Source organism: Pyxicephalus adspersus, chromosome 1 (assembly GCF_032062135.1).
Source record: "Pyxicephalus adspersus chromosome 1, UCB_Pads_2.0, whole genome shotgun sequence".
NCBI classification, from domain to species: domain Eukaryota; kingdom Metazoa; phylum Chordata; class Amphibia; order Anura; family Pyxicephalidae; genus Pyxicephalus; species Pyxicephalus adspersus.
In genome coordinates, this window is record NC_092858.1 from 67,045,312 (window position 1) to 67,064,597 (window position 19,286).

General features: G+C 37.4%; 1 protein-coding gene across 1 annotated transcript in view; it reads left to right on the plus strand.

Moving 5' to 3' along the window:
* The first annotated feature begins 510 nt into the window (after positions 1-510).
* The window catches only part of HERC2 (HECT and RLD domain containing E3 ubiquitin protein ligase 2), a 97,661-nt gene continuing 78,885 nt past the window's right edge, over positions 511-19,286 (plus strand). The window contains exons 1-6 of the mRNA XM_072402339.1: positions 511-661; positions 8,417-8,509; positions 13,011-13,125; positions 13,912-14,049; positions 16,168-16,387; positions 18,776-18,876. Coding sequence (XP_072258440.1) covers positions 8,438-8,509; positions 13,011-13,125; positions 13,912-14,049; positions 16,168-16,387; positions 18,776-18,876 — 646 coding nt within the window. The 5' untranslated portion in view covers positions 511-661; positions 8,417-8,437. The remainder of the gene's footprint in view (positions 662-8,416; positions 8,510-13,010; positions 13,126-13,911; positions 14,050-16,167; positions 16,388-18,775; positions 18,877-19,286) is intronic.

Consider the following 19,286-nt stretch of genomic DNA (forward strand, 5'->3'; position numbering starts at 1 on the left):
GGCGCTTTATACTGTGTAATAATATTATACTGGTGTGTTTGTAGCTCAGTAACAGAATAGTAATGAGAAGTGTTTTACATGTCAGCTACTATATAATATACAAATGTATGAGGTGGGGCTACACAGCAGCAGAGCCCAGCACTGGGAAGCTGACATATTGTCATGGACAGCTCTGCTGCTTATCTCTCATTTTCACGTGTGTGTCTGCAGCCAGCAGATTGCAGCTCCACCAATCCCCATTCTATATACACCGTGTGTTATGGCTCCTCATGAGCAGCTCTATCACACATGACCCTCCATCACCATTCACCCCAGCAACTACACAGCTTCTGTACACATTACACCATATGATGCCCAACACTTGGCAACACGTCACGTGACAGCTGCCTGCCTCAGACGTCACAAACCCCCTTCTTCTCCCGTCCCCTTTGCAGCTTTAGAAGGATGTCCCTCCCCTCCCTGTCTCGGATTGGCTATGTCGCTTTAACTCTGCTTTACGATTGGTTGGGCTGCTGCAGGCTGTATCTTGTTCTTCCTGTGTTACCCAAAGCATTCGCTTGATCCTTTCGGGTGAGCTGGGTGCCTGCGTTCGCAGACTGTGAATGTTGACCCTTTGGGGGTGATTTCCCCCCTGTACAGGGCACCTGGACAGTCCTAGCAGGTGAGTGGTGCTGGTTTACAAGAATCTATATAGGAGTGCAGGGAGCCTGATCTGTATTATAGAGATGATCCCACCATCCTCCCAGTGCTTGTAGGGTTTCCTGCCTCATCTATACATACCTGTGTGAAAGGGCTAACATTGCTTCCCTGCTCACCTGCCAGCAGGGGGCACAATGTGATATAATGGGGTCCCCTATGGTAATACTGGCCCTTTACCTGGTGATCATAGGTGGGCACAGAGGATTAGGCCTGATCTGCCAATATCTCTGCACAGACCATAGGGGGGATCCATGTTTACACCGGGAAATAGGGGCCATCATTCATTTCATGGTACAAGAAAAAGCTTTTATAGGATTCACTTTCTTTGCTAGACTCATAGAGACACCTATCATTCCCATTTATTGGGCTGTGCAGGATTGTAATAGTCTCCTTGTAATATACCATGTCTGGCATCATTCCAATATCACTGCTTGTCCATTAGGAAGGAATATATATCGTCTTGTAAATAATTCATCAATTGTCTAAAAAAGCCTATGCAGGGGCTTTTATGCCCGAGACCTCCCCAACCACTAAAAACCTGGTGAATGCCAATAATATGGGCCCATTCACAATGTTGGGGTGTATTACCTCCTTGGCGGTCCAATTATGTCAGTATTTTTATGCCAAAAACTATAGGAAAATTTATTTTACACTGTAGGCCTATAATTCTTAGGCATAACTCGGCTAAATATGTCCAATATTTAACAAATTTATTAATAAACTTTAAATCAAAAAACACAAATCTGTTGAAACAAGGGTGCATAAAAATACTGAAACCTGTAATATAACTGTACAGTAGCATATATATATATATATATATATATATATAATATATTATAATAATTACTTTGTATTGGAATTAAATACAGTAATTTGGATTGAATCCAATACAAAATAATATATATTTCCCACCGCACCTCCTGCACGCACCAACGTCATCGGGAACTCCCGGGGAACGTCAGTGCATTTGCCAGCGGAAGATCAGAGCAAGAGGATGGAATCCGACAGGCAGGACACTGGACAACGCCGATAGGACCAGGTAAGTGTTTTTTTTTAAAAATATTTTAAGCTACCTCGAATGTGGCTTGGGTTTACCACTTTCAGCATGATTTTTTTACTCTGAGCCACACTCAGGATTACCGATCAGGGGGTTAAAGCATTCTAACATGGGTTGCCTAACCCATCAGAATACATCAAAAAAGGTGCATGAATATTCTTTTATGGCAGTGCAACTATTATATTTATAAATATATTTTTTATATTTATAAATATATATATATTTATTATATGCACAGCTCACAGTACGTTAGGTGGACAGTAGGAAGAATGGGGTTACCTAAACTGACCTGTGAGGCACAAATTGCTCATTGCTCAAGCAACACCTAGCACTCTTTGGGGGAACCTTAGGACACCAGGGAACCCTGGTTGAGAAACTGAGGAACAATGTAGGAAAACATTTCATGTGGATTTCACTCTAGTCCAGATAGTTGTTACATCACTGGTGTTTCTAGCAGAATCCTGGGATCTCTTGAGATGGTACAAGTGCCGGAGTGTCTTTGTGAGATTTGGTTTCTTGAACTTTGGGCTGGAAAGGTATATATGGTGGGCTGGGGGGTTTTTCATAGAGACATTAGCACTTTGCCCTTTGAGTGGTGTGTCTTTTTTGCCATGCATCAGCAAGGTGACAGCATATCTTTAAAGAGAAGCAGCAACAATTGGGGCTTATACAAAAATCTGGACATTCAGTTTTAAACTATTTTAGCTTTGCAGTATTACCGGTTACAGATGAATGTTTTGCTACCTTATTTAGCCTAACCTATATTGTGTGAGGCTACCTGCAGGACGTGGGATTTATGAGTAAGGCCTCGTACACACATCAGATGATTTTTTTCCGATTATCGCTTCAGGGCTGGTATTGGACGAGAATCTGACGTGTACAGCGGCCGTCTGACGCCATTCATGGATCCGTTCTGGTGAATCGACAAATGACTGTAATGCAAATAAAGGGGAGAGAGCGCTTACTCATTCTGCACCCCCCCCTCTTCATACAGCAGCGCTCGTTCATTCATCCTTCAGTATTTTGTCATTCAAAAGGATCATGAAAGATCCTTTTCAACAACAAAGTTCTAACATGTATGCAGCCTTAGTGGTAACCAGAAGTCTTCCATTTGTTACTTTAGTAACTATTTGATCTCATCCTGATAACCACCCTGTCCTCAAGCTGATACCCACCCGGTCTTCTTATTGTGTATGTAAAAGAATGTAATAGGCTACAGGGCACAGTAATTTTGTTATTTAAAAGCTGGGAAGTTATGTGATTTTTATAAGTTACAGAAGGTGACAGGGCAGCCAATGCATGCCCTCAAAAGGCCTCTCACCTCCTGACTCTAAAAGTGAATGTAGGTCTATGGTAGTGTTCTCCTTATCTGTGGTCAGTACATCTTTTATTGATATACGCTTTTTTTTAGATTCAATTTGGTTCTAGTAACTCTGCCAGTATATGCCTCGCCTGGTACTTCTAGTGATTGTTGTCATTACTGCGCACGCACTTCCATTGTAGTATACATTCTGACATACATTGGTGCTAGGACCTACCAGCTTAACTGACATCTTGTCATTGTGTGGCCATGTCTACCTGTAGTGCCCAGAACCCTGGAAGACCATGCATCATGTACATCACAATTCGAGAATACAAGGTTTAAGGAAATCTAGATGTTATTTCACATTTTTTTAAAATTTGTTTTCTTTATGTTTTAAATTGATTGTACAATTGATTGTGCTATTAACAACTATATAGTAGTACATGAGTTTGTTTGATGGAAAATAAACTCACCCCAAAAATACCCCAATCTTTGTTCATTTTAGTGATGCACTAGACTTCTGGTCATTGATGTTGCCATGACATGAGAACTACGAATCAGCTTGTAGATAATTCGTAACACTTCTGTTCCCCCATAGTCTCTGTGGGTCACTCACATCACATCATCAAGTCATTGGAATGTTATATTCTTTTCTCTATCACTTTAGAGGATTTCTGAGCCATCATCCTTGTCTTGTGAAGCTTGTTTCCTTCTTGCTTATTATAAGGATATGGTTGTCTTGAAATTTTGTTTTAGTAGGAAATAGACAGCCTGGGGTTGTGTCCCCCTTCAGTCTAAATGAACACATTGTTCTTTCTACCTTCTCAAAAAAAATGCCTTGAGTCTTTGCAAAGAATATCAAGATATCACATATAACACATTTGTTGGTATATTAAATAGGAGTTTCTGGGATAATGTTTCTTAAGCTGCGTACACACGTGCAAATTTTGTCGTTGGAAAGGATCTTTCACGATCCTTTCCAACGACAAAGGACTACACGATGCATGAACGGTGCTGTACATACAGCACCGTTCTGCTCTATGGAGAGGGGAGGGGGAAAGCGACAGAGCGTGAACCTTCTGCTGCGCGCTCTCCCCCTTCCCTTGCATTAGGATCGCTCATCGTTCGTGGATCCGCCAGGACGGATCCACGGACGATGGACGACGCCGACTGTACACGCCCCAGATTCTCGCCCGATATCTGGCCGATGCCGATTATCAGGCGAGAAAAATCTGACGTGTGTACGCAGCTTTGAACAGGTGAGACAAAACTTGGGCTTCTTGACAAGTTGCATGTCCACAGGATGTAAAAAAAGTTTTTAAATATAAGAACATACCCACTGTGAAACATGGTGGGTCTGTGCAGGGAACAATACAATCTTAAGACTATCGGGACATTCTGAACAAAAAAAAAAAAAAAAAAATATTTTTCATAGGTCTTCATTAGAATTCCAAGGTATTCTTGAAAGTTAGCACAGCTGAAAGTGAAGCACACAACTTGCCAAATATAGAAGTTTCATTGAGAGCTACAGGAATTGCTTGTTTGCCTAATTACTTGTAAAAGTTGTGCAACAGAATAAGTAAAAGTTCCTTCCTTTTGTTTATGTCATTTTTATTTGTGTCATTATTTTAAATACTCTTTTTAAATTGTAAAACTCTAAATCAAAGTCTGATGTTTAGTAAATATGGAATAACAAATTGGTTTACAATATTATGCAGTTTCTCGTGCCCTGAGAGGTCCCAGGGTTCTTTACATGAACCCAGAATAAATATAGAGTCTGAAGACTCTGGTAGCAGAAATGCTATTGTTGTCCTAAGCCATCTGGTTTTGTTGATATATGGTGTTTGGAGTGTGTATATACCTGATTGTAGCAATGTCTGTTTACTTTTTAATTGTTATATCTTTATTTTGTAAGTTGAAACCCAGTTGAAACTATAAAAAATAATTGCCCTTTTTTTCTACAGATATAAAAAAAATATGACACAAGGTCTCCTCCTACACATCCCCTATCCCAATAGCAGAGCTGGACCTTTAAACTTATTATAGGTACATCACAGCTTAGAAATCCAATCTGTTCATCTTCAATTGCACACTAGCTTTTGGCAGATTGTTTCATACTAAGTAGTATTCCAGCTGCAACATCAGCCTCTGCATAGTCATATGAAAACATATATACACCCCATCAAAATTGACTTTTTCAACATAAAAAACCAGACAAGATCTTTATTCAGACTATGCTAAAAATAAGAGTCAGTACTAAACCCAGAATTTTATTTTAAATCGGGTGGGATAAAATTGTAGGTGGGTGGCAGACCCTGTATTATGACCCAACTCATCAGTAACCACCATAAAACAGCCAGGTGGTTACTGAAAAGTGCTGGGTGGTGCACCCGAGGGGCTGGGGAGAACACTGAGTGCGATATATTTAAATGAGAAAATAAAAGGAATTGGCATTTTTAATAATTTATTCAGCAAAATGTCAAACGATAGAATGGTGTATTGTGTAAAAAGTAAGTGCACCCTTGGATGCATAAGCTAGTATTGTTCACTTTAGCAGAAATTACTTTTTGTAGGTACATAAATTGACTTGATAACTGCAAGCTGCTCAGACCCTATAGCAGCAAGGCAACCTCAAACCATAACATTTCCATCATTTGATACTTCAACATTGATATGGACAAATTAGCAGTCATTTGAATTATATAGAAGGTTAGGTTAGGTTGAAATTAAATTGTTTGCCTGAATTCACAATTTTCATTCTGAAGACCTTAGCGAGCTCTGTTGATCTTTGCATCATGACACCACACACATTGATAGGAAAGTACCAGACTCAAGGTGGAAAATTTGATCTTAATATTTGATTTATTGTCTTGGATCAGAAGTGGTAAATGTAGAGGTGTATTTTTTTTCTACATTACTAGAATGTATACACTATGTTGGGTATATATGTAATTTGTTGAAGTATAGCCCTTTATCTATAGGTTCTGTTCTGTTCTATGAGGATCTGGTGTTTGCTTGTTCATATATGCTAAAGGAAAATTAACAGTTTCCATGAGGCACTGTAAATGTCAAAGCTTTTTTTTTTTTCATCTGCAGAAATAGTTTGATCTTTCATATTTGTGTGTGTTCTGTATGGCTGTACAGTACTGTGCATGTCTCATAATAGCCATGCGCACAACATGAAAACTAGATCAAGGGAAACAACAAAAAAATCATTGGCATCATGCAGTATTTAGGTTTTTGGATCAGGCATGATCTTACAGGATGGTTCCTGCATATTGGATACCGTTCTTTTACATAACAAATTCTTTCTGACACTAGACGGGGAGGTCAGCAGGAGGATATGGTGAGAGGTGTGGGTGACCAAACATATATGGATTCTCCCGGAAGTATCTTTCCCAGGGGATTTCTCCAGAGGTTAATTTTTCAAATAATATCATAGCGACAGGACCACATTAAAGCCCTTATTTAAAATAAGCATTTGATGAAGACACTTAGGGTAGGGTTACAATAGTGGTTTTATTCAGGAATTGTAAAGTTAAACTCTAGTTTTGCCTCTCATCTTTTACAATTGTGCAAGCTCCTTTCTGTGTTGAAATAGCTTGCTTTGATTTATTTGCACACTGTAAGCATATCACAGTGTGCAATAGAAGCAGCAGCAAGTTGGGCTGAGCCTTTCTTTCTTGGCTGGAGGGCAGTCAACGTTACCTATTTCCTTTGCAGCTCAGTCCATCTTTTTCATTCATTAGATTCACTTCATTCTATCCCCCATACCGGTGTTCCTCTGCCCATACATAGTGTATTTTTTTTTAATTTTTACCCTATGTAGGAAAAAAAGCTTCTGCTTTCGCTATCACAAGGGAAACAAATTCTAGGACTTTCTCTATTCTGATTGAGAGAAGTTTGGCGTTAGATTGGGTGGTGTCTGAACATACACATCAATTCTCTTTCTAGCTAGACCATGCAAAATAAAATATAAAATGTGTATAAAAGGTGAACCACAACAAGAAATACCAAACAATAAGGTCAGTCCCAGGATCACCCTTATCATCCTAGGTGTCTATTAGTGAGCTCCCTGCTCTGTCACAGTTGGTGTGTGAGACCTTATGTGTCTACAATTATATCTGTCCAAGTCACTGCTGTCTGCATGGGGTCATGTGCTGCAAAGGCTAATAATGCACTTAAGAATGCTGAATAATTTAAAGGTTCTCCTGCTCACGCATTTTGGATTTTTAGACATATCTGTTACACTGCTATGCTGTACATTTATTAGTGTATTTTATGTTCTGCATTTTTTTTTTTTAACTTTCATTTGTCAAATATTTAAACATAATATAGCATTTTTTCTACAAGGCGTTGGATACTTCTCTTCTTCATCACCTTTCTATTGGGCAGCGGGGGTCACTAATATACTGTGATGTTAGGAAGGCATGACTAAAGACTGATTTTAGTTTTAGACTGATTTAAAAAGCATAGGTACGCCCTTGGCCTCAGAAGCTGGTATTACCCCTTTGTCAGAAATAATGGCTTTAAGGCCTTTTCAATGAATGCTCCCTCTCTAGCATTACATTTTGGACCACTCTTCCTTGCTAATTTCTTACATTATTTAGAATTTCAGAATTATTTCTGTGTATGAACCGCACTGTAATTTTTGGGATTCTTGGTGATCTGTAGTTTTTATTCATTTGGGTCAGGAAAATAAATACACAATGTAAATTTTGTATGTTATAAGGTTAAATATATTGCTTTTTTATCAGTAGGCCCCTTTCCAGAATTGGAGATGAAAACTCCATGCTATTAGCCACCCCAGGTACCCCTCTTCTACTATTATGCTGCCAACCACAGTGTTTGACAACTACTTTGCTGTGCAAAGCTGCAGGGAATGCAGAGAAGTATAAGCCTTACATACATTGCACCTGTATAAGCAGTGTGAGGAGAGCCGCCCGTACTCCTGCTGGTTGTGCTCCTACTGTCACTAGTTTTAGACTAGCAGGCCGCTCCGCTACCGCTGCCGGCTCTTCTGCCTCCTGTCATTTGCGTCCCTCAATTCGCCAGCCATGGACTGGTACCGGTCTGCGGCCCGCGGGTTGGGGACCACTGTCTCAAGGCACTGTTTGTTTGGGGACCTACCTAATATTTGCCTCTTCAAGTTCACAAATTCTTCAAGATGCACTCATTTTTTCACATGACTGTATATTTTAACTCTAATACAATTTTCTGTTACGTTAATAAGTAATAGTAGCATTCTACGTATGCTTATAATCTTTGCACATTTTTTACGTGTAATATATATAGGCTAGATAATATCTTTTGTTTTATTGGTCTAAAGTCTTATGCATTTGTTTACTTATTTATAGGCAAAAGAAAGTGCAAGCAAGATGTCTTCAGAAACATTCACCCTGGTCGCACAATCAAGATTTGATTCAAAATGGTTGAAAACGGACCTACAGGTAGTACAGCCAAATTGTGTGCATGTATTTGGTGCTGCTGGTTTTTTGGTGGGATACTTATTTTAATTTCCTCTTGTTGGTATGTAATGCTAGTTTAAGGATTAAAATACTAATGTAAGTTGACCCAGATAATATCTGTTAAAGAAAGCTAGCAGCAATGTGCATCTTCCGGCTATCAAAATATAAACCTCAGATCTAGCATACCCTATACCACTGGGAACTTTTCAATGGCCATGTTGAAGCACATCGGTTTACACCTATTTATGTGTGAGTGAGTTTGATGCGTATAGACCTGAACTTTTTTTCTCTGCTCTGTTTAAGTCACATCCTGAAAAATATCCTGTTCTTAACTACTGGAAAACTTTGCTGTCACAGTACACGTTACTTCTGAGAAACCTTTTGTTTCCCTGTAATCTAGGAAAGTATACATCTTTTACACTGTCCCAAACATTTATCAACAGTAATCCATGGTCCAACCTGTACTTACATTATTGTATTCTTCATTTTGTCTTGGGGACATATATGGATTCCTGTCTGTTGTTGGACAGTCACAACCAAAAGAACACTATTTTTGTGAATTTGTATTGTTTGTGTTTTATTAAAACAGAGTTACAGTCTGGTAATATATACAGTACAAACCAGTCTACCAACTCCTTATTGCCCATGTAGTTATACTTCAGTTTTTGCATTGCATAGTTAGGCCCTATCCTGTTTTTAAGTGTTCAAGTGAAAGAAAAAAAAAAAACATTATGTTCTTACTGTCAGTTCATTCATTACTCGGAGCCTTCCTCATTTGCTTGCTTGACTATTAGAAGTTTATCTCCTTATGTCCTACAGAACTTTGAAGGTGCAGAGTAAAAACTAGACAAGTTTATGAACACATGGTAGAATGATGCCACTAGAAATGATCTGTCCTGATCATTTCCAGCAACACTAGAACCAACTATGAAGAAGGGAGGGGATACATCTGTCATCCTCGGTCACTTGTGTATTGATTCGCCAGGAGAGATCAATGAACGGCTTCTGGGAACAGATGTACAGTCATTCTTCTTGGCCCACAATCATCTAACATGTGTACATAGCAAGTCAGTTTAACAATTTCAGATGGTAATTTGTAAAAATGGATTTTCTTCCTTTAAAGTAATATATCGGCCAATCAGAGGGGAAATGTTGAGCTTCTGCTTTAATTATATAATTGAAAGCATTTTTCTGATTTAGTTCATTTGATTGCCCATTATTTGATACGTGGAAATAATTTTCCCCAGAAAATGTATCCAATATGGTTGTAAAAAAACTGTTGCCAGGTGGATGCGGGAACAAAGGGAAATGTGTGCTTGTGAGCAACATTTTATAAGTATGAATATTTAAACTTAGGCACAGAAAGAAGTGCTGGCATTCAGTTGTGAACTGTTGTTGTGCTGGCATCACAGTAGTAGTAGTATTATAATTCAGCTTGTACTATGTGCAACTACTATCTATAATTTTATAGTAATTATTTTTTTAATATAAATGGTTCATGGGTGGAGGGTGATAAGAAGAGAGAGGGGATGATAGAGAAGAAGAGAGGTGTTGGTTTGATAATGTGCAGAGGACCTAGGGGTTAGTTGGGTGAAAAAAGGGACAGTGTGCTCTGAGCAGGGCAAAGGAGAGTGGCATAAGTGTCAGAACAGAAAAGCTGCAGTGATGGGTGGCTGTGTAGCACAAGAGTGACAGGGTACAGCAGATACAAGCGGGAAGAGAGGGGCAAAGGGTCATACTTATAAAGAAGCAGTATGTCCACATCAACCAACCCTGAGTACCTGGCCTCCATGATCGAAGGTGACAAACATAGGAACGTGTACAGGTATTATAGAGATGAACTGAAAATATATTGATTATGCCTTGGTATCGATTTTAAACATATTGTTTGCAAGATTTATAGACTTAAAGCATCTAGGAGCCAGGGAACAATTGATTACATTGACAAAATAGGAAGAGGATAAAATAAACATTTCTTTTTTTTTATGCATTTTTGGGCTTATGGGATTTTTTTATGTTCTTTTGTATGTTTTTGAGGTGTGTGGTCTACGTATCTTCAGTGCTAGGACACATATATTATAGTGGTAGAATTTCTAAATTAATCTATGCACTTCTTGTATTCTATATTTACATTGTAGAAGCAGTGATGGTAAGAGTTATACTTTTATTATTATTATTATTTTTATTATTATATTAATAATAATGAAAATGATTTATATAGCGCCAACATATTGTGCAACGCTGTACAATAATTAGGGGTTGCAAATGACAGGTATAGACAGTGACAAGGAGAGGACCCTGCCCCAAAGAGCTTACAATCTGGGAGGAGAGGGAAGTGTCACACAATAGGAGGGGAGATATGTAGTGATGGGATGTAGTGAGGGTTTTAGGAGATAGTAGAAGATGGGTAGGCAAGTTTGAAAAAAATGAGTTTTGAATGAAATGAGCAGAAAGTAGGAGCAAGCTGAATAGGACGAGGAAGACCATTCCAGAAAGTCGGGGTCTCTAGAAAAGTCTTGCAGTCGTACTTGTAATGTCTCCATTTAGTTACAGTAGTGTTACAAGTGATTGTTTATATTTTGTTCATCTTTTTTTAGTGTACTGGTTGTAGCAACAGCAGCTGCATATTATACGATGACATACATCTTCATGGTAGCAGTAATTATAGTAACATAGTTATGGTATTCTGTATTTACACATATCTTTATAGCAGTGGTGGTAGTAAACAACTCCACTAAGACTTGTTAAATGTATCTGGTGACTTGCCATGATGTGTTTTTTTTTTTCTTCAAGCTACCAGGTACAGTTTGTCCCAGCAGTTGTGTGAGATGTTGAAATTAGATTGTAGACAGATACAGTTTCAGTACCTGAATAGAAAGCTACTTGCGTCACCTTCAGTGATCTGGTGTATATTTGGGGAAGTTGATCTTCTCCACTTCTGGGGGGTGATAAGGAGCACTAAGGAGCATGTAGGAAGTAAATATTATTGAAAGTGATTTTTTTTTTTTAACTTGTTGGATGGACAAAAACCTAACGATACAATAATTTCCTATGGACTTGTCAAGTTGTATAGAACATTATAGCAGGTTTAAAGAGAGGCACATATCACTCCACTGATATTATCTTTTTTTATTTACGAAACCTTGTTTTAAAAGGGCATATAGGGACAAAATAATTTTACAGTATTTAAGTATACACTGGGTGTCTTGTCTTCTTTGTGTCATTCCACTTTATGACACATAATTTATGAACGTATTTGTTTTGTTTTCTTAGTATGTATCGCTTACTTTGGTTGTTACCGACATTTGGTGTAAATTTCCTGTCAATAGCCCCATTAGTAATATTTTTACTGAGAAAAACGGTGACTGGTTCAATATTTATTTCCCCCACTGTATGCCTATTGTACAGTGTAATGCAAATATGTAGTTCACAGTACATTAGTGTACCTAAAGCCAAAACTTGCTGTCTGTGTCCCATTGGAGAGATTCCCCTTCTCTATTTCTCCTGCTAGCCATTGTCACTTGGACAGAAATCGTTTCCAGAAAGTCAGTTACATGGGAAAGTTTTTAGGGGGGAAGCTTATTCTGGCAGTACCTAATAAAGAGATACATTTGTCTTTTTGTTGTGTTTTCAGTACAAGAAGTTAAAAGAAAAAACTCACAGCAAAAAAAAAAAAAAAAATGATAGGGTTTTACCCTTCTCATTCCATTTAATACTAAAAAAAAGTTAGATACACTTGTGTTATTGTTTTTAACACATATATTTGCTTGTAATTAATGACATGTTGGGGCGGATTTAATAAAGCTCTCTAAACTGGGGAAGATACACTTTATTGGTGAAGCTTGGTGATCCATAATACCTGGAATGGATCTGGTCTAACAGCAAATTACTGGAAATTCATTCCAGTTTTGCTGGATCACCCAGCTTCACTGATGAAAGTGTATCCTCTCTAGCCTTGGAGAGCTTTAATATATCAGGTCGATTCTGTAGGCTGGCCAAAGACTGAATAAAGAAAACTGTATAAACCTACTAAAAAAGTAAGATTGTGGTAGATGTGATAGGTAAACATTATATTTTACACCATGGCAAAAGTGGGTCATCTAGCACTAAAATACATGGCACTTATTATGTGGCCTACATTGTCACCTCTGATTTGGCTTCACACTTATTCTCACACTTAGAGGAACTAAACTCAAAACGTCCAAAAAAAAAAATCACACACTTACCTTTAATCCCGCAGGGCAGTCCGATCAATCCGGGGCTGTCTTGCATCTGGTCCTGCGTCGTCCCAGAAAAAAAAACAACATAATTTGTACCTTGCCTAAAAGGGTTGTCTACACTTTTATGTAACATGAAAATTCTGAGTTTAGGTACACTTTAAGTCTAGGTACTGACCCTGTGCTGAGAGGAGTAGCTGGGAGCTTTTAAATTCATTCATGGGGAACCACTACTTGTACTTTAACAAATCTTTATTGTTTTTCAGCTTGCATTTACTCGGGATGGTTTCTGCAGTTTGTGGAACGAGATGGTGAAAGATGGGGAGATAGTTTACACAGGAATTGAAAGCTCACAGAGTGCAGACCTCCCATCCAGGAAAGGTAAGTTAATTAATTTGATGATCTGAATGGAGAATTACAGATACATGAACCACAAGGCTTGCATGGTTATTGTTGTTATGAATACCTTTCTTTTACATTAATGTTTAGTAGCTAAACTAGACTTATAGTTATATAATATATAGTAATACAGTATAGATTCAATATTACCTCTGTTTGCCCAAGTTAGCTATTTAAAATTCTCTGGTGTTGGGTATGTGAAATCCAACAAATTCTGCACTTAGCTCAGACACTACCCTTGACCCTTTTTTTTTTTTTTTTTTTTTTTTGGTTGTGGTGCTAGGAAATAAGTGGACCTTTCATTTTCATGGGTGATTCACTTTAAAGAAGTCCTGATATAATTTTTATCTACTCTTTCTATTCCAGGTAATGGTGACTCACTTTCACTTTACTTTACAATTCCGTTTCTATATTGTCTTTAAATGGCAGAAAGTGGTCTAAGAAAGGCACAGCAGAAACAATCAGTCTCACTTAGGTGACAACACACTACTATATCCATACATAGTAACATGGGTTCTGAAAGTCACCCTAATGCACCTGCATTATATCTGTGCTGCAGTGTTGTGCATTGCCATAATTGCTGCATACATTGTTTTTGGTTCATTGAGCATCTCCTTAAAATAAGATGCAAGGGACTGTCAGAAAGAGATTAAAGTTGTAATTGCATTGCTGATTTTGATGAAATCAAGATTTAAATATACAGACTGTGTTTTTGCCTAGTTTATATTGTATTTTTGATGCCTATTAATAGACAATGATCTCTTCCAGATGAAGTAAATGAAATCCAGGGCAGCTCAAAGAAAGATGATCAGAATGACAAAGAGAAAAAGGAAGAAGATGACATGCCAATACTAAACTACAAGGCCAAAACCATTATGGACAGCTGGGTGTGGGGCAGACAGCCAGGTAATAGGGGTAGAAATCTGTATATTTTTACACTATGGGTTTGGTTTAAATAAAAGAAAGTACATTTAACTCATTTTATAGTAATATGATTATGCTGTCTATGCTTTGTCTCATAATGTTTGCTATATCATATTTTTTTAATGTTATAATACAGTTGAAGACTACTGTCCTGTTATTATAGAATTATTTTAGCGAATAATTTAAGCTGGGGGAGCAGGGTTTATACTTGCATAGCTATGTGTGTATATTGTGAAAATTCTGTAAATCCTTTGGCAGGTACATTCCCCATATGCTTTTTAACTGTTTGTCTGGAATTTAGTTTTTTGTGTGTACAAAGCCAGTTTACTTTACTTTAAAGTACAAACTAGAACCTTTGTGTTGTTATTGTATGTGTAACTTCTGGAGAGATTCCGCTCTTAGATTTTGCCTCCCTTTCAGTTCACCTGGGAATGATTTCCAGAACAAATGAAAGAGTTGTCACTGCAAGAAGATTAGCAGGGGAATTTTGCAGCCACAATTGTCTAAAAAATCCTCTACCTTGGAGAGATCTTTTTTTACTTCTTTTTGTATTTTGAGAAACTGTGAAAAATCTCCCCAGTGGGAAAAGAAGGGGGAAGAAGGGAGTTTAACTCTTTTCAACTTTTTGGTTGTATGGTGATGTATTTTGGATGGAGTTGATTCAAAAAAATGATCCAAACATTCTATGCAATAACTGAGAAATCAATTCTGGCAGTTACAGCTGGTCCACACAGATTGAAGCTGTCAATTTGATTTTCAGGGTCAGCACAAGCTAAGCAGGAATTCACACCTCCTTTAGCCTGAACGTTGATTAGAAAGATGATATTCTCAGAGAATAGAAACCATGCAACTAATCTGTGATTTCCAAGAACTGCTTTAACCCCCTAGCGGTCTAATTCTGTCCAAATTTCCATGAAAAAAAGTGTTTTTGCATGGAAATTTATTTTACATTGTAGGTGTTAATTCTTAGACATAACTCCCCAAAATATGTCCAGATAGTTATTCAGTTAATGTACGCTTAATTGTGTATGTGTGTATGGAAAAACCAAAGTTAAAATTGGCATATTGGTGTTACAAGTAAGTAGAACTATATATGCAGTAAAACTGGAACGATTTAGGTGTGCTGATTCAAGCAAATTAGTTACTGGGGAATGTAACAAAATCACAAGTAATAAGGTCACAACCATCTACTAAGTTCTTCCTATTTCTTCCAGTGGAATTCCAGAAGTAGGGTACTGACGCCTCTATTTTTTTTCTTTTTTGCTTAAGTTGTCTTTTTATAGTTGCAGGTTATGGTATAGATTGTAGTAGTCATATTCACATCTAACAATCCAGTTATATATGACTAAATATGTCACTCAAAGTGTTTTGTGTTTGGTAACACAGTAAGCGGAAAATGACAGTACTAGCTGCAGTGGTTGGCTTGTTTTCAAAGTGTCCTGTAAATCCATATATTTGTTTGTAGACATTCTAGACGATCTCTTTGTTTTCTCATTGACCTTTGTTGTGGTTTATTTGTTTGACTAAAATATCATCCAAATATTTCTTGGTGTATTATTATTTTTTTGGTGGTCCTAATTTTAGTTCTGTCTTATGTTACAGCCTGTTATTGCTGAAACTGATACATATACTCTCTGTGTAGAATATTTTTTAATTGTTCTACAAGATAAGAGGAACTTGAGTGCCAATAGTGGGTAGAACAGCAGCTGCTCTTATAGTGTTGACATTTCTATGAAATACTGATGAGATCTCCGGGCAGACATCAAGGGACTAGTTATAAGCTGGTTACCATGTTATGGTGATCAAGGCTTGGGATTTTTGGCCAAGAATCTGCGGCCTTGTTTGACTTCAGATTAATATTTAACATCCTAACTCCTAGTTGTGCTTTTCCATCTTCTTCCAAAGTCTGAATTGTTTGTATACAATCACTTTTATTCCCTTTTGTTTCTATTTTTTTTTTTGTTGCTTTTTTGAATGTGATCACGTTCAGCTCAAGATATGTATTCACATGAATGTAACTTTTTTTTTTTTCATGAGCATGTACTTTGTTTCCAGGAAAAGTGCTGCATTCTTAGAGCTGTCTTACATTGTGTTTTCTAGATGTGAGTGAACTAAAGGAGTGCCTCCATGTACTAGTGAAGGAACAGCAAGCGCTTGCGGCACAGACTGCAACCACCACGCTCTCTGCCATGAGGCTAAAGCAGAGGCTGGTCATACTGGAACGTTATTTTGTTGCACTAAACAGAACTGTTTTTCAGGAAAATGTCAAAGTAAAGTGGAAATGTAGCACTCTCCCTCCCTCTGTAGCTGAAAAGAAAAGGTACCTTGTTTATAAGTTTATTTTTTACACTGTGTATCTTCCTCTTCTTTTTCTTTTTTTCCCCCTGGAGTTTCATAGTAATTTTCAAATGAAACCTAATTGAATAGCCCCCTTTGTTAAACTAAGCTTATGTTGAATCCCATTAGCCAATGTACTCACATATAGTAAAGAAAGAAGTCTAATTTAGTAGAGTAACCATGGTCACATCTACCCAATTCAGTAGGATACTTAAAAATTGTAAGAATTCCAATATTAGCTTTCCATTTACAGTATATACTAAAATATTTTAGGCAACATTATCTTGCCAAAAACATTCCATGAAAGTTTACATCCGCACATTTGGAGTGTAGCCATTGTAAGAAATTCCTCAAATTCTTGGTATCCTAAAATCATTGGTATCCAAAGAACACAATCTGAATGCTCCTGCCTTCGTATCTGGTCTTTAGTGACTACATTAAACAAAAATGTACCACTTGTAGAGATGATGCAACATTTTTTAACTGATGACAGTACACATTAAAGCTATTTTGTTTGTTGGAAACACCTAAAATAGAACAAGTTGCATCTGAAGTAATAGGAATGGTTTATTGCATACCAAAACCTGTGTCACATTTTCACATTAGAGCTTTACATTAGACTTCAGCCACATGCACTATATACTATGTATACAGCTATTTATTCATATTTGAAGGTTGTGAATGGAAAGGTATAAAGTTGTTATTGTGAAAACTAATGGTAAAAATGTAGTATGTACACCAATTGGCCAAAACATTAAAATCACCTTCAAAATATTGAGTGAGTTTCCCTTATACTGCCAAAAGAACTTTTGACATTGACTCTAAAAGTCTTCTAGTGATCCTTTTGGTATTTGGCACCAAGATGTTGGAAACAGATCCTTTAAGTTATGGTACCTCTGCTGGCCTGCCTACTTCCCATAGTTTATCCTGATGTCATCTCCTCCCCAGGTACATGATATACACACACAGCTGGGTACTTGTTCAAGGTGCCCTTGTAACAAGATAATCAATGTTAATCACTTCACTTGTCAGTAGTTTTAATATTTGGGCTGATCAGTATAACGGGCGTAAATTTAGTGGACAAAGAGACATCTGTGAACATAAACTACCTGCTTGCCTCTGCTGCTTATACATCTGAATATGGATTTGGAGTTTGTTTGTAGCTACCCATACATGAGTCAGTCATCCTAGCAACTTATTTTGTACATCACTGTCGAGTCCCTGGTCAGAACACTCCACTTGCTGCCTATCTGACATAATTTGTGTTTGAAAATCTTGTCCTTTATTTGGTGGTTTGTTTTATCTCATTTCAAGATGTGTGTGGATACCTTGAATCATTGTTTTTATTATTTACTACTATCAAGGTAAAAGTGGAAGTTTAGTCTAACTATCCTCCAAGTTTTTCAATTATTTTGCCAACCCCAAAAATCAAATGGTAATAGGAAAATGAGACAGAAGAAGCAGGGGTTTCCAATGGGAAATATAAGTGTAATAAACTGTGGTAAATCACATATAGCTGTGTAACAAATATTCATACAGTATGGTATAGGTCGTTCCCATTAACAATTAGATGGGTTATGTGACCTATTCACTATACCGAGGATGCCTACTTTTAAGAATATTAAGTAAATACAAGGAAGAGAACATTCCGTATCCGGATATATTATATGCCATATAATAGCTGATACATCTACTCTTCTGCAGCGCCTCCGGCTGCCTAACTCGGCACACAACCGGATACCATTCTCCTTAAGCTGTGTATCAGACAATAGTGTGGATATTTACTCTTATTTACCATTGAGGTATCCCTATCAGAATGCTCTACAACCTGCTACAATCATTAACGCTTTCCGCAAGTCCCCTGAGAAAGCCCATAGGTGAAACGCGTTGGGATATGGAACGTTCTCTTCTTTGTATTTACTTGGTATTCTTAAAAGTAGGGATCCATAAAGAATGTTAAAAAAAAAAAAAAAAAAAAGTAGGGATCCTCCGTATAGTGAACAGGTCCCATTCCCCAACTAATTGTGAATGAGAACGACCAATACCATACTGTATGAATATTTGTTACACAGCTTTAAATATTTACCACAATTTAATACACCTATATATCTCATTGAAAACCCCTGCTTCTTCTGTCTCATTTTCCTATTAATATTTACTACTAATTTCATATTGTCCAGAAGCTTTTTTTTTTTTTCTTTCTTGTGTGTTTTTTTTGTGTTGTGCTATATTTTGTTTTTTTTTTTGTTACGTTGTGTGGTGATATTTTGCTCTCTAATTGTGTTTCATGTTAGTCTGACATTGTTTCTTAAATCAGTGGCTTCATCCCTTGCAGTGAGGACAATTCTGAGAATAACTTTCATGTACACAGCTCCCGTCCAGTTGGTCAAGGAGTGGAAGGACTTGCCAGGGTGGGATCCCGGGCAGCGCTCTCTTTTGCCTTTGCATTTCTTCGTAGAGCCTGGAGATCTGGTAAGGATACTGCTTGAATGTCAGAAATATACTTTAATGCAGACAGAATGCATTGTGGTAAAGCGAATATGGAGTCTTACATTCCTTCCTGCCTTCTCAAAATATATTACACTTAAATTTTATGTTATGTAGTATATGCTCTGTCTTTTTAGGGGCATCTTGTTGCAGTGTGTTTAAAATAAACATCAGGTTTTTTTTTTTTAATATGCTGAAATGAAGATTCGGGTTAAAGTAAAATAGATATCTAGAGCCTGCCAGAAAAAAAACAAAAACAACACCCTTATTGAAATTTTATTTAACTATTGCAATGAAAGAGTGATAAAATGGCTGAAAATACTAATTTCGCAGATAGGTAGTGAGGATTCCATTGCTAATTAAGTGCTTTAAGTCACCCTATAACCCTTCCATCT